Source organism: Furipterus horrens, unplaced genomic scaffold, assembly GCF_987537825.1.
Source record: "Furipterus horrens unplaced genomic scaffold, mFurHor1.1.pri manual_scaffold_3, whole genome shotgun sequence".
Classification (NCBI taxonomy): domain Eukaryota; kingdom Metazoa; phylum Chordata; class Mammalia; order Chiroptera; family Furipteridae; genus Furipterus; species Furipterus horrens.
This window is the reverse complement of record NW_028327173.1, coordinates 162494152-162517784: the sequence shown is the minus strand read 5'-3', so window position 1 is coordinate 162517784 and position 23633 is coordinate 162494152. Positions and strand designations below refer to the sequence as shown.

Sequence of the window (23633 nt, the reverse complement as noted above, 5' to 3'; positions counted from 1 at the left end):
AAGATGAACATCAACAAGTACAAATGAGCCTGTATATCGTAGCAGTGTTCACACACAGAAGCTGCCCTATTATCAACGTTTTGCAAAAACTGTTTCAAAACCTGTTTTGTAGCTTACATTCTAAACTTTAAGTTGCACTATTGTAAAGATAAATGATATATCACCAGGTTTCAATGTACAAATTCTGGTTACAAATGTACAAAACCTAGTTATGTCTGTAGGATCCAGACTTTATTTTTAAAACTTTTGTAAAGGAATTCTAATGCCCCAGTTAAGCTTCAGAATTCTTATTCAAAATTTACTTTGCAGGGTCTAGAAACAACTACTAAACTTCCAAATTTCGCATTATTTGGAAATGATAAATCTAAATTCCCTAAAACTTCCTTTTATAGGACTCTAAATGTGCCATTAAATGTATTTCGATTTTATAGATATTAAAATGTAAAACAACATGTGATAACTTTTTTATTTTCCCAACCCTTTTAAACAGCATCTGACCTTTTTGCCTTAGAAGACTTTTTGGGGATGTAGGGTGAAATGGGAAAAACACACCCCAGTCTTAGGCTATGGAAATACTAAAAATCTATAAATATGGATCACTGAAAGGTTACTTCATGGAGGAATGTAAATGCTACATTTATATGCCTCTAAGGTTTTTGCCTGTTAAATTTATACTTACAAGGAGGTGTCATATAATGTCGACAAGATGACAGTGAGGCCTGTGCAGGGGGCTGGGGCTGGGGCTGCGCAACCATGCTTGATCCATAACCTTCTAGTGATAATGGCTGGCTCGGTGCAGTGGCAGCAGCCTGATGGCCAAAGATTGCAGCTCGGGAAGAAGAAACAGGGCAGCAGGGGTCAAATGCAGATGCTCCATGAAAACCAGCACTTCCATGACTTCTGATACCACTGCTCAGGTCTACTGGCAAAGCCTGCTGTATAAAGAGGAACTGTATTTTATCTTTCTAAAGTTTGGTCAAAACATTGTTTCATGTTATGTTATAAAAGTAGTCCTAATGCAATCTAGACAATAGATCTTTGAATTAAAAATATGAAAACGGTAAACTTTTAGTGAAGATCTACTGAACACCAAGAAAACAATGTGTATCTTGGATTGTAAAAATTGTAGTGATTATAAACTTAAAATCTATCATCAACTTTAAAACATCAAGCATAAGATAATGCTACAAGATGAACCAAAGTTAATAATTATTATTTGAAAGTCTATTTCTCTTTCATTATCTAGATCTCAGAGAGAAAGAAAACTTTTCTATCATACTTCCATATTTTCCTTTATCCCCAAATTTTGATTAGTAATTTAGGACTTCTTTAAAAACATAATCACATTACTGAGAACATTAAGGTTCTAGGTAAAACCTGACTGTCCTATTTCTAAACTGCATATAGCAAGCATTCAACTGAATCTCTAATAGTGCAAACATTATTCCAGATAACAAAGGGCATACAAGTCCTTTCATTAGAGACATGACTTCAGGGAAGGCCCATGTACTGAGTTGGAAAACAAACCAGAGTCTACTCATCAGTAATTAAGTTTTTCCCCCAAAAGCACTTTGAAAAGTCCTAATTAAAACACTTTATCTTCTACTCTAGAGATTACAGGAAAAATTGCTTCTTTGTATTCTCAAGTAATTTAAATACAGAAGCTTTTGCTTAGTGTTCACCACAGCTGTAATTTAAAAAATATGATTAAAGAATATAATGGTTTGGTGTTATATATGGAATTATATACAGGAACCACTCAATACTGGAAGCTTAAGAGCTGGAGCTAAAGCTGGGGTCATATTAGAGGCCCAGGTCACTCGCATGTCTAATGAGGAAGCACTGTACTTTCAGAGGGCTCCAGGCACAGGGGATAATAGGAACAGAACACCCATGGATGCTGAAAGGGAAGGAGAATGAAGGCACAGGAGAAGCTGTGCGGAGGTGAAAAGGAAGGAGTTCCTTCTTTTATATCAGGCATCCACAACTGATTAAATTAATCTCTGGCCTCTTTCTTTTGAGTTAGCAAATACAATCTATGTGCTCAATTTGGGTAAATAAGGTTTAAGAATGATACTGTGAGGTCGTGAGTTTTTATTTATGATTCAAATCCTTTCCCTACTTTCCTGTTTAGGCTAAAATTTTGCATAGGTTCTGGAGTACCAACATACTATCTTCTTCTCCAGTCACTAATTAAGAATAATCCCAGAGTGAGTAAAGTAGGGTGAAGGTCCTCCTGGAAGGAACCGAAGGTAAAATTAAAAGTAAAGAATAAAAAAAAGGGGGGGGGAACCCAACAAAGAGAACACTCCTGACAATTTCAAGAGTTTGTTCAATTCTATTCTAGAAGGAAAATGAAAGGTAAGCAAGATGGGCACAGAAATGGCATATATACTTTACATATATTGTCAGTAATGCACAACACTAAACTATTCTCTCAAAAGATAAAGAAGTGAGCCCTGGCTGCTGTGGCTCAGTGGCTTGAGCGCCAGCCTGCGAACCCAAAGGTCACTGGTTTGATTCCCAGTCAGGGCACATGACTAGATTCCAGGCCAGGTCCCCAGTTGGGGGCATGCAGGAGGCAGCCAATTAATGTATTTCTTGCACTTTGATGTTTCTCTCCCTCCCTTCCCCTCTCTGTAGAGATAAATAAGATCTTAAAAAAAAAAAGATAAAGAAGCTACACACAAAGGAGTAGGAATGGCTACAGAGAGCCACAGACCACTGCAACTTCTCTGTTGTCAGGCCTAACACCCCCCATCATCCTTTGCCTATCTGCCATCTGGCACTCAGTCATGACCCCACACAATCACAGCTCCTTAGATCGGTTTGCGTCTCTCACTCCTCACTCCCTGCTGTGCCCACACAGGTCTGGACTGGGGGCTATCTCATCAGCACATGCCTAATTTCAGAGTCCTCCAAATGTCTACATACATCTTCAAACTGTGTTCAAACCTCACTGTTCTTCACACCCACTGTCGCCACTGAATGCCTGATCCTGCTGATTTTCCTCAAGTTTTGTGTGCAGTCCAAATACCTCCACTTAGAGATAGACTATATTTATTTTACATTGAACAGAAATGTAAAAAAGACTCTACCTATAATTAAGTCAGTAAGATTGAAAGAAAATGTGGCATACACAACTGATCTCTCAAACCAGCTGTATTATTTTATTACTTCAACAATATTCCGTGCACAAAAGGCTCACCTTTTGGCAGTTCTTGAATGAATGTGGGAGAAATGGGTAGGTCTGTTTCTTCACCATTTTCTACTATAATTATAAACCCCTCCAGCACAAATTTCTAGTAAAAGGGAAATTTTGCTTTTTAGGGAATTTCATTCAGTCCACTGAGAAGCATTCCTTTTGCTTTCTCACTCCCAAGAAGTAAACAAGTTTCGACGATCAGCAGATGTTAATACTTAAAACTGTTACCAAAACTAAAACATCATCTAAAATCTTTTTTCATAGTTTCCACTAAACCCTTTAACATTTCCTCTTGATAACAGCTGTTTTTTTAAGAAAACACCGCTTTTTCTTAATTATATTTTAATTTGTCAGATCCAGAAGATAAATATCAAAATTTAAAGATGAAGCAAGTACTCTAGGAAAGGTCAAGGGATACAGAAAAGCAACTGCTCTGAATTATCATTTTAAAAAATTTTTATTGAATTTATTGGGATGACACTGGCTAATAAAATTATATAGATTTCAGGTGTACAATTCTATATACATCGTCTGTATGTTGTATTGTGTGTTCACCACCCCGAGTCAAGTCTCCTTCCATTGCCATTTCTCTTTCCTTTACCCTCTTCCACCCGCCCCACTTCCCTCTGGTAATCTCCATACTCTTGTCTCTCTATGAGGGCTTATTTTTTTCCTGAAACCCTTCACCTTTTTCTTTTTGACTTTTTTTCCCTAGTATATTGGTCAGTTAACATTTTAGCTTGAAATTACATGTTTTGTTTTTTAAATTATGTATCACCCAGGTTTATGTCATAATTATACAGAGACGACACAATAAAAGTTAAAATAGCACATGAAACTTGACTTAATTTACTCCACGTGACCACCAATACTAACGTTAGTATTATTTAACATTTTGAGCATTAATACCAACTAATTTACTGAATTACAATTTTTTGCTGACCTTTTAATTCCTCATAAACTAAAAATTTCAGCTGGTCCTGAGGAGCTATGTCACAAGTTTGCATCCCAGAAGGCTGTTTATTTCTGGAAATGAGTGGTGATTACAGGGAGCTCCAGAATATGAGGTAGAGGGGTAAAAACTGGGAGAATTTCCCAATTTCTTATGAAGCAGGTTCACACTGCAGTTTCAACACTTGGTTTGAAAACAGTCCCAAAGATCAGATTCACCTGTATTTAACTAAAAACATCAAAAACCATTCCAGAATAAAAAATATTAGTATCATTTCTGATTTTCTACATTTTTGGTCCTCTCAATTAACTGCAATAATTTAGACCATCAAAATATCCTAGAGATTGAATTAAGAAAAAAAAAAAATCAGCCCACTATTTAGTATATAAAATTTATCATTGAGGTTTTTTTTCTCCCGAAAAAAAAAATCACTATATTAAAAGCTTATGAAAAGAAAGAAAGACTCATCCAATTCCACATACCTGGTCATGGTAGCTGGTACCAGAATTACTATTTGCTCCACAAGGTGCTTGTACTTGGGGAGGTCTTTCCACAGGGCATGTAGGGTCACTATAGGAGGGAGAAACTGGGACAGCTGGGTGGGGAGTATGATGGTGGTGGTGATGGTGTTGAAAATGGTGACCATGCTGCTGAAAGCAACTTGTATGTGGATGTCCTAATGCATGGTGATTCTGTGACGACCCTCCACATGGCGAGTGCTGAGGACAGCAGGACGGTAACCTTGGCATTGCAGGAGGGCTATTTTCCATTACAGCACTAGCTGCTGTTCTCCTCAAGTCATCTTGTAACAAAAGAAAATGCAAAGAATAATCAAATGATCAGATATCACTGTGTAAAAAATAGGTACTGTACATAAATAAGTAAATAAAAAATTAAGAAATGTTTAGTAAATTCAAACTTCTGTAAATAATATGATAGTACCACATTCTTAACGTACATCTCATATAACTTCAGGTATTTTCCTGAAAGCCTAAATTTTTCAGGAGGCTCATATTTATCATGATGTTTAAATATCTCAATAGATCAACTTTTCCTAGACCATAACAATTAATTTTAAGATGCATTTTTAAAATTCTAAAATATCATGTGAGTCCTTCCATTATAAGTGACAAGGCAAAGATTCTACTCCTGAGTTCTATGAACCCATACCACTACATAATGCAGTCTAATATGTACTTCTTAAAATCTTATCTTCTTAAGACATAATCACACAACTCAGAGCACTACCTGGCTAAGTTCCACTAAATTCCAACATCTTTTCCCTTCCTCTGGCCTCTAAACTCAGACCTAATAAAATATAAGAAATTGTAAGACTCTAATATGTGAAAAATTAAAAGTGTCTTATAATAATCTAGTGATTTAGGATTGAACAGTGGGAGAAAAAAGCATGGAGTCAGATGGGCCTGAGTTCTAACCCTGAGATTGTCTAATCCTAAGCAATTCAACCTTAGTGAGCAATTCGAACTTAGGAAAGTTAATTAACCTTTCTCACCTATTAAACAGAGCAATTACTGCCTTGTAGGGCCGTTGTTAGAAAAGGTGACAATCTAGGTGTGAAACATCTGAGTCCTGATTACACTCTCTGCCACATGACCCAGAGTTATTCCGAAGGCATGTTCTTCCATGCCAGAAGAACTGTAACAGTGCCCTCTGAAGGTCTATCCCAGTGTTTCAAACTCATGTGAAACACAGCACCCTCACCTTGAACTACATATCATGTGGAATCTATATAAAACAAATAAATATGGAGCTAAAATTTTTTACTTAAAAAATATAAATTAGAGCCCTGGCCGGTGTGGCTCAGTTGGCTGGGCACCATCTCACAAAGCGAAGGATTACAGGTTGGATTTCTGGTCAGGGCACATACCTGGGTTGTAGGTTCAGTCCCTGGTTGGAGTACATAGGAAAGGCAACCAATCGATGTTTCTCTCCCTCTCTTTCTCCCTCCCTTCCCCTCTCTCTAAATAAACACACACACACACACACACACACACACACACACACGAATCAGAAGAGTGGAGAACCCAGAGTTCTGTCTTTTCCTCCCACATTACCCACATGACCCCTGAGGCATCTCCTCAGAATCCTTAGGATTCTGAAGTACCACTATTCTAGCCTTATTTCTAGAGTAACTGAAACCAGGAACTCTCTGCTATGACTTGGCTCATAGTACCCTAGCAAATTTCTTCTGGGTACCAACTAAGAATCTTCTGGTTTAACTAATACAAAAATCCAATGAACACTGGCTAAACTAATATAGGGAATTCATGGGCTCACATCAGTGAATCTGAGTGGTGGTGCTTCAGGCTCTAGTTGATAGGTCTGATTGCAAACCTCCCTATAATTCTCCTGATCTGCTCTCCCATAGATGTCCTACCCTGCCCTTGCTGATTCTCTACTAAGGAAGGCCTGTGAACTAAACCCTGTTATACAGCATCTGTATGCTACCAGTTTTTTCCAAGTTCCTAGTCTGTCCTATCTGGGCTAACTTCCTGAACCTTTTGTAAAGGATCTTAACCTGGGAACTAGAATTCAGTAATCTGTAAACTTGGATAGAAAAAAAAAAAAATTACAGGTTTTTATTAATCTCTAATTGCCTTCTGGATTAGTACTACCCTATTAGCATCAGTAGAGAGATTAAATATTACAAGTAATTTGTAACATAAAACTATGAAAGTTGACAAGGTGTTTACTTTTAAAATATAAATTATAGCACCTCAAAATCAATTATACGTCACTTTCATTTATCTGCGTTCCAAATTTCTTGAATAACCTGGACAGAGTTACAACTAGCATATCAGGAACTGACCACAATCAATATAATCCTTTTTCTAACAAATATAAAGAAAAAGAGTCCCTCCTCTCCCCCATATTTTACATACCTCCTATAGAAGTACCAGTCATACTATTGCTTGTAAGAGTAGTTGAAGTCTCTGACACTGTGGAGGGTTGGCTACTAGTGACAGCTGAAGTAGTATCAGAGGCCTGCTCAGAGGTAGATGGATTGGAATTGTTAGTGGAAGCGCTTGTGGTTTGTGATTCCATTCTCGCAGAAGTGGTTGGTACTACAGTAGGTTCTACAAAATACAAAATGTTTATTCAGCATTTCAAAACAAATTAGGTAACGGGTTATATGTTAACACAAGCTAACATTTTTAAGATAATTGTTAAAGCAAATTTAAAACATATGAACTCTCTAGTAAGTACAACATATAGTAAGAAAAGCTTTCATAAAGCTAAACTGCAACATTAAAATATGATTTTACTAATACAATTGTTGCATTTAAAAAACTCAACACTTGATATGCATATTCCAAAAATTCAGGCAACTTACATAGTTTTGTGAATAGTAACAATATAAGTTTTCTGATGTATCATAAGAAAAGAACAAAGAAAAGTAAGCCTCTCTGCTATGCTCACACACATTGTTACAGGCTGTCAGAGCAGTGTTACAAAGAGCACTTTCTCTGGTACAGTATGGATTCTAGAATCAGATGCTCAGAAGGCAATTCTGATTTCACCACTGACAGTATGATCCTGGAAAATTACTTAATCACTCTCCATTTCCTCACCTATAGATCTAGGAAAGTAAGAGACATCCAGCCAAGATGGAGGCCTAGACTGACACACTCCGTCTCCCTCCACAACTAAGAAGGAATACAACTACTGCAAAACCAGAAATAACCAGAAGTTCCAGAAAATAAAGCTACATGGAAGTCCAACATATGAAGTTATAAACAAGTAGTGCTCGTCTGGACGGGTAGGAGAGGTGAAGCCGGGACAGAGAGTTCAAGCTGTGCTGGTGGCGGCAGCTGCAGCAACTGGCGGTGGGACTGCGGCAAGCACAGACGCCTGTATTTAAGGGGAGGCGAGAAGCGCCTGGGGGACACCCCTGGCTGCAGACCAAACCTGTCAGCTCGCGATTCAAATGCGGGGGAAGGTGGGCTCCCATTGCATTGGACTGAGGCCCAGAGGGGGTGGGGACAGAGGAGGCTCCCTGTCTCTCAGTGGAGAGAGAACAGCAGGAATCCATCTTGGACCCCCACCCCCACAGAGCACCACAGTGTGGTGAGAAGGGTCACCCAGTAGTAGCGAGTGCACAGAGCTCCGCCCCCTATAGTGCGTAGGAGGTGTGACAGCCCCGCCCAGGAAGCAAAAACCTGCCAGGATGGCAGGAATGATAGAGATCCCAATCACACAGCTGACCAGAAAGCAAATACATGAATTAACGGACGAACAATAGATAACCTTTCGGAGGCTCAGTTCAGAGCTAGTTATTAGCTTACAGAAATAACAGTGGGACTTAATCAAGACAGGGAAGGAATGAAGGCTAGTCCTGCTGAAATGAACAAAAACACATATGAAACAAGTGGTGAGGGAAGGAAAACCAGGAAGTCAACAAATCAGAACATAGGGAAAGAACAAACAGTCAACCAGTGCAGAGAGAGGAAACAAAAAGTGAGGAAAATGAGGAGAAGCTCAGAAACCTCTGGGACAACTATAACCGAGCAAATATCTGAATTATAGGGTTGCCAGAAGGTGAAGAAGAACTAGAAATTGAAAAATTATGTGAAAAAATAATGAAGCAGAACTTCCCTAACTTGGGGAAGGAAATAAGACTTACAGGTCCAGGAAGCACAGGGAGTTCCAGATAAACTGGACCCAGGGAGAACGACACCAAGACACATTATAATCAAAATGTCAAAAATTAAAGATAAAAGAGAAAATCTTAAAAGCAGCGAGGGAAGAAAAGAATTATGTACAAAGGGGTCCCAATTAGACTACTAGCTGATTTCTCAAAGGAGACTCTGCAGGCAAGAAGGGACTGGTAAGAAATATTCAAAGTAACGAAAAGCAAAAACCTACAACCACAATTACTCTATCCAGCGAAGCTGTCATTCAGAATAGAAGAGCAGAGAAAGTGCTTCCAGGACAAAGTAAAACTGAAGGAATTCATTAGATCCAAACCACTGTCATATGAGATGTTAAAGGGACTTATTTAGGAGAAGGAGGATCAAAACTATGAACATTAAAATGAAAACTGTATCACAACAACCAACAACAGAAGCTAGGGAATTGAAACAAAGGCAGACTAAGTAGGCAACGATAGTGGGAAAAGAATTATAGGTATGGGGAACATATAGGGGGGAGGTCAGTGGGGAGGGGGAAGGGGGAAAGGGAGGGAGATGATGCAGGAATTAAGAAGCATAGTAGGAGGGAGTGGGGTAGACAGGAAGATGTTGAGAAGATATGCACAACCAATGGGCATGGACTAAGGGGGGGACAATTGGAGGGAGAGGGTCACTGGGTGGAGGGGAGCAGAGGGAAAAGAAATTGGGGCAACTGTAAACATAATCAATAAAACATTTTAAAAAATAAAAATTAAAAAAAAACCTAGGAAAGTACAGCATTTTCTTCATAGAACTGCTACTAGGATGAATTGAGATCACATATATAAAGTACTTTGTACAATGCTTTACATATAGTAAACAGTAAACATCTATGGCATTTAATAAAGTTTAATCTTTTTTACATACATTTTTGTATGTTTTCAAAAAAAATTTTTTGCAAATATTAGTATTCAGTACTTTTTTAAAAAGGTATTTTATTTATTTATTTTTAGAGAGAGGGGAAGGAAGGGAAAGAGGGAGAAAAACATCAATGTGTGATCCGCTGCCTCTCACATGCCCCCAACCAGGGACCTGGCCTGCAACCCAGGCATGTATCCTTACTGGGAATCGAACTGGCAACCTTTCAGTTCACAGGCTGTTGCTCAATCCACTGAGCCACAAAAGCCAGAGCTAAGAAGTACTTTCTAATAAAATTTTTAAATTTTTGTAGTGGAATTAAAAAAAAAAAAATTCAGACGGACTTTAATTTATAAATATTTTAGACTCTGGTTGGGAACAGTTGTTTAAAAATAAACAAGGGAATAAATCTGTCCAAAGCATAGTTATAACAATTAGATCTGAAGGACTCTTCTTAATGTGGTAGAGAATGAGAGGACAACTATTTTATACAATGCAGTGTGGAAGGCTGACTCCTGAAAGGCAAACAGTTGGTCTATATGCAACATTGTACTTTGGATGCTTAAACAAATGGTATTTGCTTATACCTAAAAAAGGGAAGGGAGGTCCTCTGTTTATTTGCAAATGGTTTATCTCAGTTTCTCAACAATGGCAGTATTGACATTTTTGGCTGGATAATTCTTTGTTGGGGGTGGGAGTGGGGACAGAGGGTGGGCTGTCCTCTGCATTGCAGAATGTTGAACAGCAACCATGCCTCTACTCAGTAAATGTTAGTGGCACTCTCACCCAACTGTGAGAACCAAAAATATCTGCAGATACTGACAAATGTCTCCAGGGGCACAAAGTGACAGCCAGTTAAGAACCACTGGCCTAACCACTATAAGTTTTGGGTTTATTTTTAATGAGATAGAAGCTTTTCACTGCAAGAAACTAGTTGGGAGAAGAGGGCATCTACCGATCACTAAAATACTATTAACCTAGTTAAATTAAAGTATTCTGGTTGAATTCTAATGAGTTAGAAGGTTATTCTATCATCTTCTCCTACTTATGGGATAACAGGTGTCATAAGGAAAACATACAAAAGCTTTCAAAATAGTCATTCTATATTTAATTAATTCCAAGTAATCTTTAATTAATCCCTGTTATATTAACCACTGACTTACAGATAATTTCTAATAAAAAACAAGACAGTGTTAAATGAAATGCTGACAGTGGGAATAAATTAACTCTTCATAAACATCTTAATTCCAAAGTACTGGTACTATGAAAGTTATGATCACCCAAACTGGGAAAAACCCATGTAAGAGCTGATTGCCCAAGGCCTCTAACTCTTTTTACCTTCCTAATATATCTTTTCTCCAACTTATAATAAACTCCCAAAGCTAACAAATTCATATATGGCTGACGATCTCCAAGAAAATTATGACTGACCATTTCTTTCTAAGGCGTAATTAATAATATCTGAAGATAATTCTCAATATGTGGAAAAATTCATACATGCTACCATGTATGTATTTTCCAACTCTAGCTTTGTTTTCTCAGTTACTTGGAGCAGTTATAAGCCAAAACAAAACATTAAAACTAAGCAGCAAAAAGATACATATATTAAAGAATAATATACTTTTAGAAGTAAATTTGACATTTCAAATAATCAGTATTAACCATTTAAATTCAGTTATAGTGCTTTTCTGTTGTCTGCAGGTATTTATTTTATTTTTTGAAGACTTTATTTATTTTTAGAGAGAGAGGAAAGGAGGGACAAAGAGAGGGAGAGAAAACAACAATGTGAGAGAAAAATCAATCTGTCACCTAGCATACATGCCTTGACTGGGGACAGAACTCCCAACCCAGACATGTGCCCTGACCGGGAATCGAATCAGTGATCTTTTGCTTTGCAGTATGATGCCCAACTGAGCCACACTAGTCAGAGCTCTGTTTTCTGTATTTAAAAAGTGCCATTTCTATTTTTTATAGCCAAAGTTAAATTATGAAAATAATATTATAAATGAAATAGGTAAATCTGAGGGTAGATCAAACTATTACTTGTAAAATATTTTTTCCGTAAGAAAATAACTACCAAGCAATGAAACAATAACTAGAAAAAATTTTAGGCACAATTTACTATATAATTATTATATCAATTGAAAGATAAGATTAGAAAGTCTGACAACTTCCCTGTACTTTAATAAGGTATTACCATTAAGCAGTAGTAAGAGCTTCTAGCACAATAAGATATTTCATTTTACCAAATTCTCTTCACAATTCTACACTGTTACTATTCCACGTTACCATCTTCATCAACGGTAAGGTCCACCACTTCTGCTGCATTCTGCCTCAGGGGCTGTATCACAGTAGAAATCCTACTGCGGTTCCGTGGCTCCTGTGGCCGACTTGTGTGAGAACTTGAACCTTGGCTCCAGTGAGATCTGGAGTGTCCAAGGGTTGAACGAGACCTTAAATGATATCAATAGTAAATTAGTAAATATTAAAAACACACACAAAAAAATTATAGTTACCTATGAAATAATAAGCCTTTCTTACAAAGTAATTTGTGATATACTTCATGTGGTCACAGAATTTAAAATTATGACTAACACAATGTCTGTCTGGCACTCAATAAACATTTTCTAAATGAAATCGTGTTCACCAGCCAACTGACCTAAGAATAAAAGAAATTATATTATCATTTTGCACCAATAATTGGTATAAATTACAGGATTCAGTTTTAAGAATGCTACTCTCTTTTCAATGGTTAGTTTGAATACTCATATAGGTTACCATCAATTATTTAGTTTATGTAAATACCAAAAAATATTCACCACAAAGTAACAAAAATATCAACACTCTAACATTTAAATGTCCACATGATCTTAAATGTTCAGTCCAGATTGAATTTGCAAAATATGGCTTTGGGAGTCTTAAACCAAGCTAACTTTCTGGTACTGATCTAAGAGATTCAAGGCACCAGAGAGATTTCCTAGGATCAGAAGAGGTGCAGATAGTTGTAGCTACTTTACTACGGATGGGCCCTGACTTAATGGTTCAATTTAGAATTTTTCAACTTTACTGTGGTTTGAAAGCAATATACATTTACTGTACTTCCAACTTTGAATTGTGACCTTTTCCCAGGCTAGCAATATGTGATAAGATACTCTTTTATGAAGCTGGGCAGTGGCAGCAAGTCTCTCTACTGAATACATACCGAATACTCTACAGTGTATTCGGTATGTATTCAGTATAATTTTGCCCAACTGTAGGCTAATATAAGTGTTCTGAGCACATTTAAGGTAGGCCAGGCTAAGCTATAATGTTTAGTAGGTTAGGTGTATTAAAAACATTTTCTTTTCCTGATTTTTTTAGGTAAAATGGGTATATAATGTGACTTTAGTGCATTTCAAATTTATGGTATTTATGGTATTTTCAACTTTAAGTCGAAGAGCACCTGCAGTTCATAGTCTTAAGAAACATCACCTGCTTGAGCTACTTATCTTTTAAAAGTATGTAACCACAAACCCTCAACACCTAACACTTTCATCATCTTTTAACTATGTATCTGTCATTGTATTGTACTAAATTTCTTACAGGTATACATTTTATTTTTAAAAATTTTAAGGATTCACCGTGACGATTTTAATGACTTAGGATACAAATGGGTAATATATAGAATATGCAATCCTGAGGCTTCAGGAAAAAAATAGATAAATGTTTTACACAGGTGGGGCTTAAGAAGTCGGGTATTTCTCCTGCCAACACTGAATGTAAACCTGCTTATAACTTTATCGTTAACATGTATGGAAAGGGTGAACCAAGTTCATTAATATGCAATCATCAGGGGTACAAACTGAACCATTCAGAAATGAACCCCAATGTTCAAACCTGGCTGAAAATGGCTTCAGCAACTACAGAACTAAGAGTTTAGAAAAAAAGTTTAAATTCTGAAACACTGACGTAAAAGTCATATAAAGATTAATTCCTGAGAACAGTAAAAAAAAAAAAGGACAGTACATTCCCAGAAAAACTGTACAGACTGAAGCATGGTAGTAAACAACTATCTGGGGATGAAATGGTTTTGGGTGAGGAGAGAGATCACCATTTAAAATTCTTGAGAAACCAAGATTCTGATGAGACTGTATAGTCCATTTCTGGGAAGCTGTTAATAGCCGCAGGAAGTTTTAACTTTGCTGAGTGGCACACCAGCACAAAAACTGATATATGAAGAACAGGTGATATATGTGGCAACTGTTTAATCCTGACACAAAAGAACCTGAAACACACATGCATTCTCTCCTAAGAGAAAAGGCAAAGAGCCAACTCAATAGTGACACAGTTAATACATTACGTAACAATAAAAAATATAAACATGGGTTATGAGTACTGTGTGTCTTTTTCAAGATCATTGTCCATTGTATGGTACATATACTTAAATATTAAGTGTCGCCCTGGCTGGTGTGGCTCAGTGGACTGAGCTCTGGCCTATGAACCAAGGAGTGGCTGGTTCGATTCCCAGTCAGGGCACATGCCTGGGTTGTGGGTCAGGTCCCCATTTAGGGGCGTGCAAGATATCACCACACACTGGTATTTCTCTCTCCCTTTCTCCTTCCCTTCCCCTTCTCTAAAAATAAATAAAATCTAATAAATAAATAAATACATACATACATACATACATAAATATTAAGTGTCTTCCATGACAAAAAAGAGCTCAAGTTCCACAACGAAAAACAGGTTGTTAATTTTAGCAATCCTTGTAGTTCATAAAAACTGAGTGTCATATTAAGCACTATGCAAAGTCAACAGGGTAACTGTGGCACATACCATGGAGTACTGAAATGTATCAGTCAGGGAAAATCATTTAGAACTTAAACAGGGAGGTCAAGTCTGGTCAAGACGGAGGTATAGGTAAACACGCTTCACCTCCTCGTGCAACCACAGAAAGAATTACAACTAGGTCTCAAAAACAAATAATAACTAGAACTGTCAGAAAATCAAGCTATATGGAAGTCCGACAATCAAGAATTTAAAGCCCCATTCATACGGACAGGTAGGAGTCATGGAGTCTCGGAGACAGGGCAGAGAGACAGTATGGCTCGGACAAGCGGCAGCAGAACAGAAAGTCCCATGTTCACATATGGTGGATAAAAATCAGGAGGGAGCAAGCGATCCCAGCCCCAGGCCAGACTGCACAGCCCAGGGTTCCAGCACCGGGAAAATAAATCACCATTACCTCTGGGGCAGTAGAAGAAACTACTGGATTTTCACGGCTTAAAGGGCTCTAATGGTCTTATAATGTAGGCAAACCCCAGCGCAGCAACTGGAAGAGTGCCAATCACATATAAGAAATGGGTGAAGTGACTGGAAATGGGGTGAGTGCTGGACAAAATGCCAAAAGCCAGGCAGTGGCATTGCTCCCTCTCAGAGCCCCCCACCACACACAGAGCCACAAAGTGGTGAAGCAGTATGCCCCACCCTGGTGATCACTTAAGGCTCTGCCCCACACAATTTGCTACATAGGCCACGCTGCTAAGACAGGGAGTAAAAGTACATTCACCTAATACACAGAAATAAACAGGGAGGCTGCCAAATTGAGAAATATAGCCCCCCAAAAAGAACAGAACAAAATCCCTGAAAAAGAACTAAATGATATGGAGATAACCAACTTAACAGATGCAGAGTTCAAAACACTGGTGATAAGGATGCTCAGAGAACTCACAGACTACAGCAAATAAATGAAGGAAGAAATAAAAGTTACACAAAGTGAAATAAATAAAAATACAGGGAACCAACAGTAAAAGGAAGGAAGCCAGGATTCAAATCAACGATTTGGAACAAAAGGAAGAAATAAACATTCAACTACAACAGAGAGAAGAAACAAGAATGCAAAAAAAAGACTTCTGGCGAAGATGGAGGCATAGGTAAACACACTGCATCTCCCTCCACAACTAAGAAGGAATACAGCTACCTCAAAACTGGAGACAGCCCGAAGTTCCAGAAAATCGAGCTGCAACAAACTAAGATATAAAGAAGAAACACTCATCGAGACAGGTAGGAGGGGTGGAACCAGGGCTAAGGGGACGCAGTATGGAGGCAGCAGTAACAGCAGCTGTGATGGACTAGTGGAAAGCAGCCACATATTTTAAAAAGTAGGGACACCCGAGGAACACTCCCAGCTCCACACCCCACAGCTGCAGCTCACAGTTCCAGCACTAGGGTAAACAAAGCCTCATTGCTTGACAGTGAAAACCAGTGGGGGTCAGGGCAGAGGAAGAAACTGCCGGTCTCTCAGCAGAGTCTATTGGTTTAGAGGCCCCCATGGCCCTAGAACATCTGCAAACCCACTCATTCTGGGAACCACAACCAGGGCAACAGCTGGAGGGCCACCAGTCCCATACGGGAGGTGGGAAAAGTATCTAGAAAAGGGGCGAGAGCTGAGCAAATGGCATTGTTTCTTCTCTGACCCCTCTTCCACACACAGTGCCACAACATGGTGAAATGGGTTGCCCCCATACTGTCAAATAAGGGGCTCTGCCCCTTATAACATAACAGGTGTGACAGCTCTACCCAGGACACAGAGGCAAACATAGGAACCTGTCAAGTTGAGGAGACAGAGGAGTATGGCCCAAAAGAGGAAACAGATAAGGGTTCCAGTGGGACAACTAAGTGATGAGGAGATATCCAACGTAACAGACAAGAAGATAGCCAACCTAACATATGAAGAGTTCAAAACACTGGTGATAAAGACGCTCACAGGCTTGACAAGAGATGCTTGAGTATGGCAAATGCAAAAGGGAAGAAGTGAAGGCTATGCTAAGTGAAATGAAGGAAAATCCACACGAAACCAATGGTGAAGGGAAGGAAACCAAATCAATGATTTGCAACGAGGAAGAAAAAAACAGTCAACCAGTACAGAATGAGGAAGCAAGAATTGAAGAAAACGAGGAGAAGCTTAGGAACCTCTGGGACAACTTTAAATGTGCCAACATCCAAACCATAGGGGTGCCAGAAGAAAAAGAGGAAGAGCAAAAAATTGAAAACTTATGTGAAAAAATAATGAAGGAAAACTTCCCAAATTTGCTGAAGGAAATAGACATACAAGTTCAGGAAGCACAGAGACCCTAAGAGGACCACACCGAGACACATCATAATTAAAATGCCAAAGGTTAAAGATAAAGAGAGAATCTTAAAAGCAGCAGAGTTACCTACAAAGGGGTGCCTATATGACTATCAGCTGATTTCTCAAAAGAAACTTTACAGGCAAGAAGGAACTGGCAAGAAGTATTCAAAGTGAGGAAAAGCAAGGACCTAGAACCAAGATTACTCTATCCAGCAAAGCTATCATTCAGAATGGAAGGGCAGATAAAGTGCTTCTCAGACAAGGTAAAGCAAAAAAGAGTTCATCATCACCAAGCCCTTATTATATGAAATGTTGAAGGGAATTATTTAAGAAAAATAGAATCAAAACTATGAACATTAAAATAACAACAAACTCACATCTATCAACAACTGAATCTAAAAAACAAAATCAAACCAAGCAAACAACCAGAATAGGAACAGAATCATAAGTATGGAGATCATTTGGAGGGTTGACAGTGGGAAGGGGGAAGGGGGATAACGTGGGGAAAGGTACATGGATTAGGAAGCATAATTGGTAGGAACAAAATAGACAGGGGGATGGTAAGAACAGTATAGGGAGGGGAGAAGCCGAAGAACTTACATACATGACCCGTGGACATGAACTAAGCTGGGGGACTGCCGAAGGAAAGGGGGATACCAGGCAGAAGGGTGCAAAGGGGAAAGAAATTGGGACAACTGTAACAGCATAATCAATAAAGTATACTTAAAAAAATAAAACAAACAGGGATAAATCATATAACATTCTCTTCCATGCCATTAGAAGCTGCACTCCATTTGCCCTGGCTGCGTAGCTCAGTTGGTTAAGAGCGCCATCCCAATATGCCAAAGCAGATTTGATCTCTGGTCAGGGCACATATAACAAGCAACCAATCAGTGCATAAATAAGTGGAACAACAAACTGATGTTTGTTTCTCTCTCTCTCTCTCTCTCTCTCTCTCTCTCTCTCTCTCTCTCTGATTTTAAAAAATTGGACGTAGCTCTCCAATGGGAAAGTGACCAGTGGTGAACCACATTCTAATTATGTTTTGAGCATGCTTCTGAAATAAAAATATTTTCTTTTTAATCATTAACAAATTAAAATACAATGAGCAAATATATTTCTAAATTAATTCAACACAAAAATTAAGAGTCATTCATTTATATGTCTGGTGCATCAAATTGATCAGAGAAACATTTCACTGCTTCTCTTATCAGTATTTGTCATCATCTAAAACACAAGATAAGCCCCTGGGTGCTGTGGCTCAGTGGACTGAGCATCAGCCTGCGAGCCAAGTGTCGCTGGTTCAATTCCCAGTCAGGGAACATGACTAGGTTGCATGTCAGGTCCCCAGTTGGGGGCGCGAGTGAGAGGCAACCACACAGTGATGTTTCTCTCCCTCTCTATCTCCTTCCTTCTCTCTAAAAATAAATAAGTAAACAAAACAAATAATTTAAAAAAAATAAAAAATAAAATAAAACACAAGATAAATACAGAGTATAATATAGTAATACAGTGTCAGGGTTTTTCTCTTTTGGGGGTGAGGGAGGAGTGATTCTCAAAAGGGCAATGTCATTTCCAGTTATTTAGCAAAACATGAGAATTTTTCAATCATTTATTATTGCAGAGCTTAGATGAAATTACTGAGTGAAGAACAAAATACTTCTTTTAATGTTTTATACTACCTTGCCCTAAAAGAACAGTACAAACTTACTAGCATCAATGAGATCTTGAAACAAGCAGATAAACAACAAAAGGAAATACTTTATCAATGTTCCTTAATATTTTTCTTTACTTTTAATTTTAGTATCATCCCCAATATTTATGTATTATTTACATGTAAATTTCAAAGCAGTTTATGAATTCTCTGAATCATAAAACAAATTTTATTTTGTAAAACATTAAGTAAAATACTGTTTTTTTCTGGAACACTGACTCTTTTTAACTTTCACTGTACACTTGGGGTGCTTAAAAAATGCTGACCCCTAAGATTCTGGTTCACCTGGGCCGGGACACAATCCCGACAAAATATCAGAGATCAAAATATCTTTATTTTATGACCTCCTAGGTGAGTCCAATGTAGCTTGGTTTGAAAACCACTAATCTGCTACATATATACTCAACTAGGTTTCCAACAAAAAAAGGTAAAAGACGCAAGTAGGTGCAGCACAAATATGTTTAAATATTTCTATTTAAAATTTCAAGTAAACAAACTAGTAATTAAAATCCTACCGATAGCTTTCTCCAACTGTTACAATCTCCACTTCACTGTCAGTTGAGGTAACATTAATTTCTTCATTGGCAGTGACCTGGGGAGTGGAAGAAGCTTCTATCACCACAACATCTTCATCAATACTTCCTGGAAACAAAAAGAAAAAAGCATTTAAAAGGCATCTTCCTGTTAGCTAGCTGATATACAAAAATTTGTACTTTGACACGAAGACTATAAAATGTAAAAATCGTATCTGTCAAAATGAAAGTTTTTTAAAAAGCAGCTGAATACACAGTGAAAACAGTACAAGTACTTACTCTCTTGATCTATATGTCTTCAGATGTTTATTTCCTCTTTTATAAATTTTCCTTGCTCTTTAAAAACTTTTAGTGGTCTCCAGATGAATTTGTGTAATATTTCAGAGATATTAACACTGTTATATATAAAGGTACTGATTTAAGACCTTATATAAAATATTCACATTCTGTAAGATATTTACCGTGTAATATCTAAAATATAGATATGCTATATATCTTCTCCAATGTTATATTTTTATGTGATATGACATTCTTTTAAGAAATACAAATATTAATTTTTTAGTTTTGTGCTATAAAAACTGCAATTTTGCATTTTTTCTAAATTAATCTCAGTTTGGAAAGTGCCTCCTTATTTGGAAAATGGATACATATTGTATTTGGCTCAATGTGTTTCCTTAATTATTTACTTTATTTAAAATTAATTTTTCAATGGAATATTACTCAGCCTTAAGAAAAGACAAAATACTGCCATCTGCAACAAATGGACCTTGAGAACATTATACCAAGTGAAATAAGTCAGTCAGAAAAAGCTAAGAACCATATAATTTGACTCATATGTGGGATATAAAACTAAAACTCATGGACACAGACAGTAATGTGGTGGGGACATGGGGGACAGGGAGGGAGGTCTAATATATGGTGCTGAAGATGGTTTGACTTTAGGCGGTGGGCACATAATGCAATATACAGATCTAGTATCAAAGAAATGTACATCTGAAGCCTATATAATCTTACTAACCAATGCCACCCCAATAAATTTAATTTAAAAATAAATGGTGACTGCTCAAAAAAATAAAATAAAATAAAACTAATTTTTGTTTAAGGTATTAGATAAGATTATAAATAGAATCTGGCCCTGTCCCTCCCTGGTTAACTACCTACTACCAAACCATTTCTTGAAAAATCCTTTCTTTTACTTCATTAAATTTTGATACCTTCCTTAAATATTCCTATATGTTTTAGGTTACATTTTGAAGCCATCTATTAATCCCCTTTGACCTAGATTCTTGTGTCGGGTAATTGTTTTTAAAACAACTTTTGTGAGGCATTATTTTCATACTTTAAAATTCATATTTTGTCTCAAAGAGATACGTGCACACACTTACTCATAATCAAGAGGTGAATGCAATCCAAACATCCATCAGTGGATGAACAGGTAAACAAAATGTGGTATATAAATAGAAGAGAATATTATTTGGACTTGAAAATGAAGGAAATACCATCATCTTCTGCAACATAAACGAGCCTTAAGGACATTATGCTAAGTGAAATAATCCAGTCACACACACACACACATAAAAAACTGCATGATTCCACAGATTCATAAAGGAAGAATTAAGAATGGTGGTTACTAGGGCTGGGGGGGAAAGGGGAAAAGGAAACTTGTTTAATGGGTATGAAGTTTTTAATTGCAAGATGAAAAAGTTCTGGAGATCCGTTTCACAACAAAGTGAATACATTTAACATTATTGAACTGTACACTTAAAAAAATTAAGATAGTAAAGAAAAGTATGCTCCATTTCTTCTTTTTTCCACAAATCTGATGCTAAATTCCTTTATGTAAATATTCCTCTTTCTTCATTACTATCACCTGTCAATGTAAAGGTCAACCAACAAACTATAAACTGGTAAACTGCAAACCATGTTTGTATTAAGAATTTTCTCATAAAAATATTGAGAGCTAAAATTACATCCATTTTAAGTGTACATTTCACTGATTTTAGTAAATTTATAGAGCATAACCATCACCTCAATCCAGTTCTAGAACATTTCCAACACCCTAAAAAAAAATCCTGCACACTCTGTTCAGTCAATCATCATCCCTCCCTGTACTCCTACAATGGCTGACCTGTTTTCTTTCATTATGGATTGGTTTCTATCTTCAGGAGTCCTATAAAAATGGAGTCATACATTATATACACTTTTGTGTCTGGCTTCTTTCATTCAGTGTACTTACTTTGAGATCTATCCATCTTGCTTTATCAATAACTCATTCTTTTTTAATGCTGAGTACTATCCAACTGTAGGAATCTACAATTTGCTTATCCATTCTCCTGTCGATGGACACCTGGACTTTTCTCACTTTTGGCTATTTACAGAAAAAGCTTCTATAAACATTTGTCTGTAAGTCTTTGTATATTCATGTACTTTCATTTCTCTTGGATAAATACCTAGAAATGTAATTTCTACGTAAATAGTAAATTTATGTTTAACTTTTTAAAGAAATGCCTAATTATTTTCTTAACTGGCTGTACAATTTTACATTCCCAGCAGGAAAATGAGGGTTCCAGTGTCTCCAAAGCCTCATCAATAACTGTTATTGCCTCTTTTTATTATAGCTGGTCTAGTGGATATATAGTGGTATCTCACTGTGGTTTTGATTTCTATAGTAACTAATGACACTGAGCATTTTTTAACTGTTTATTAGCCACTTTGATAAAATGCCTATTCAAATCTTTTGCCCATGTTTAACTTGCACTTTGGTTTTATTGTTGAGCTGTAAGAATTCTTTATATATTTGAAATACAAATCTTCCATCAGAATATATTATTAGTAAATATTTTCAGTAAGCAGCATGTCTTTTTTTTTTTTTTAATTTTACTGATTGATTGATTGACTGAGGGAGGGGATGGGAGGGAGAAAGAGAAGAAGAGATACATCAACCTATGCACTGTGTGGTTGCCTCTTGCACGCCCCCAGCTGGGGACCTGGCCTGCAACTGAGACATGTGCCCTGACTGGGAATCAAACTGGTGACCCTTTGGTTCTCAGGCCAGCACTCAACCACTGAGCCACATCAGCCAGGCCTCTTTTTTTACTTTCTTAAAGGTATTGTTAAAGCAGTCCTTAATTTTGATAAAGTCCAAATTAGCAGGGTTTTTGTTTTTTTTTTTAAATGAATCACGCTTTTGGTGACATATTTAAGAAAACTTGGCCTAACCAAAGATGGCTGAGAATCTCTCCTGTTTTTCTAGAAGTTTTATAGTTTAGCTCTTCCATTTACATATACGATCCATTTTAACTTTTGTGTCTGACATGATGTAAAAGGTCTAAATTCATCTTTCTTGCATGTACGTCTATAATTGTCCCAACACCATTAGTTGAAAAAACTAAAATAATTCTGTTCTGATACCCAGTAGATTAAGGTTTTTCTAATTATTGTTCACGATAATAAAATCAACGGAAAAGAAAAAGTTCTGAGATTTGGACTGGAGTGGCATTAAGCAACACTAATGAAGCCCTAACATGTTTAACATATATATTTGTTTATATTCTATAAAATTTATATAAAACTTATTTATTTATTTTTCTCATCCAAGAATATATCTTGTCATCTATCAAAGTCATCTTTTATAAATCTCTAGAAAACCTGTAGTGTTTGGTTTGGTTACAAGTGTAACTCTCTGTAAAGCTATATAATTTTATCCAGAGGCCAAATATACTCATATTAAGATTATTCTTAGATACTTTATTCTCTTTGCTGCCTTTAGTCAATGAACTCCCTTTTTGCATATTTTCTACTAGTATGTAGGTATTCCATTAATATTTTATATTCTTTTTTATCCAACTCTCTGACCTCTTACTTACCACAATGATAACAAATGGTTCAACGCTTTTGTCACTGAAATGTATGCAGTCTACATTGCTTCACCCAAGGTACTATTTCTTGGCAACCTGAAATTTCATCTCTAATACCTTTCTACGTCATCAGACATATGCACTACTTCAAAAGCTGACCAGTATCTGGAGGAGGTATAGCCCATGACAAGACTCTACAACATATTCTCTGGTACTCCAAAGAAGAGAACAAAGAAGGTATTGATAACCATAGAAGCAATGAAAGATGATCTAATTTCGATGAAGTTATTTTTTAACTTTTACATAAATGTAAACATATTTACATTTTGAAATATTTACTATTAATCAATTAAATAGAAAAAAATAAGATTTAACAATTATGAGAGGTGCAAATTTTTGAAGTAGTTTCTAAGTTCTAAAGATTACAGACATAGAAATACTGAGGTAGGATATATTTTTAACAGCATAAATATATCTTATAAGCAGAGAAAATAAAATAGCAGCATTCAAGTAGCTATTTAAAATAATATTCTAGATTCAATTTCCAAACTACCTTTTCAATTCTTCCTTCATAATCATGCACATGATGCAGCTTAAGATATGAGCCAAAGGGGATTATATATTTAAAACTGAAAGTATTACATATAAAAATAAAAAACCCTGAGTTTTATTTTAAATCTTCCCTGATTTTAACTCAGCAACTGGATACTACCGT

General features: G+C 36.9%; 1 protein-coding gene across 7 annotated transcripts in view; it reads right to left on the bottom strand.

Annotated features, from left to right (window-relative positions):
* The window catches only part of RNF111 (ring finger protein 111), a 67209-nt gene that overhangs the window by 16660 nt on the left and 26916 nt on the right, over nucleotides 1–23633 (bottom strand). For 5 of the 7 annotated variants that reach the window (XM_090270673.1, XM_090270672.1, XM_090270675.1 and 2 more), the window contains exons 3-7: nucleotides 19044–19170; nucleotides 11996–12159; nucleotides 7061–7255; nucleotides 4640–4959; nucleotides 680–935 (exon numbers count right to left, since the gene is read on the bottom strand). In XM_090270673.1, coding sequence (XP_090126799.1) covers nucleotides 680–935; nucleotides 4640–4959; nucleotides 7061–7255; nucleotides 11996–12159; nucleotides 19044–19170 — 1062 coding nt within the window. The remainder of the gene's footprint in view (nucleotides 1–679; nucleotides 936–4639; nucleotides 4960–7060; nucleotides 7256–11995; nucleotides 12160–19043; nucleotides 19171–23633) is intronic. The other 2 variants (XM_090270674.1, XM_090270678.1) reach the window with 1 other exon arrangement.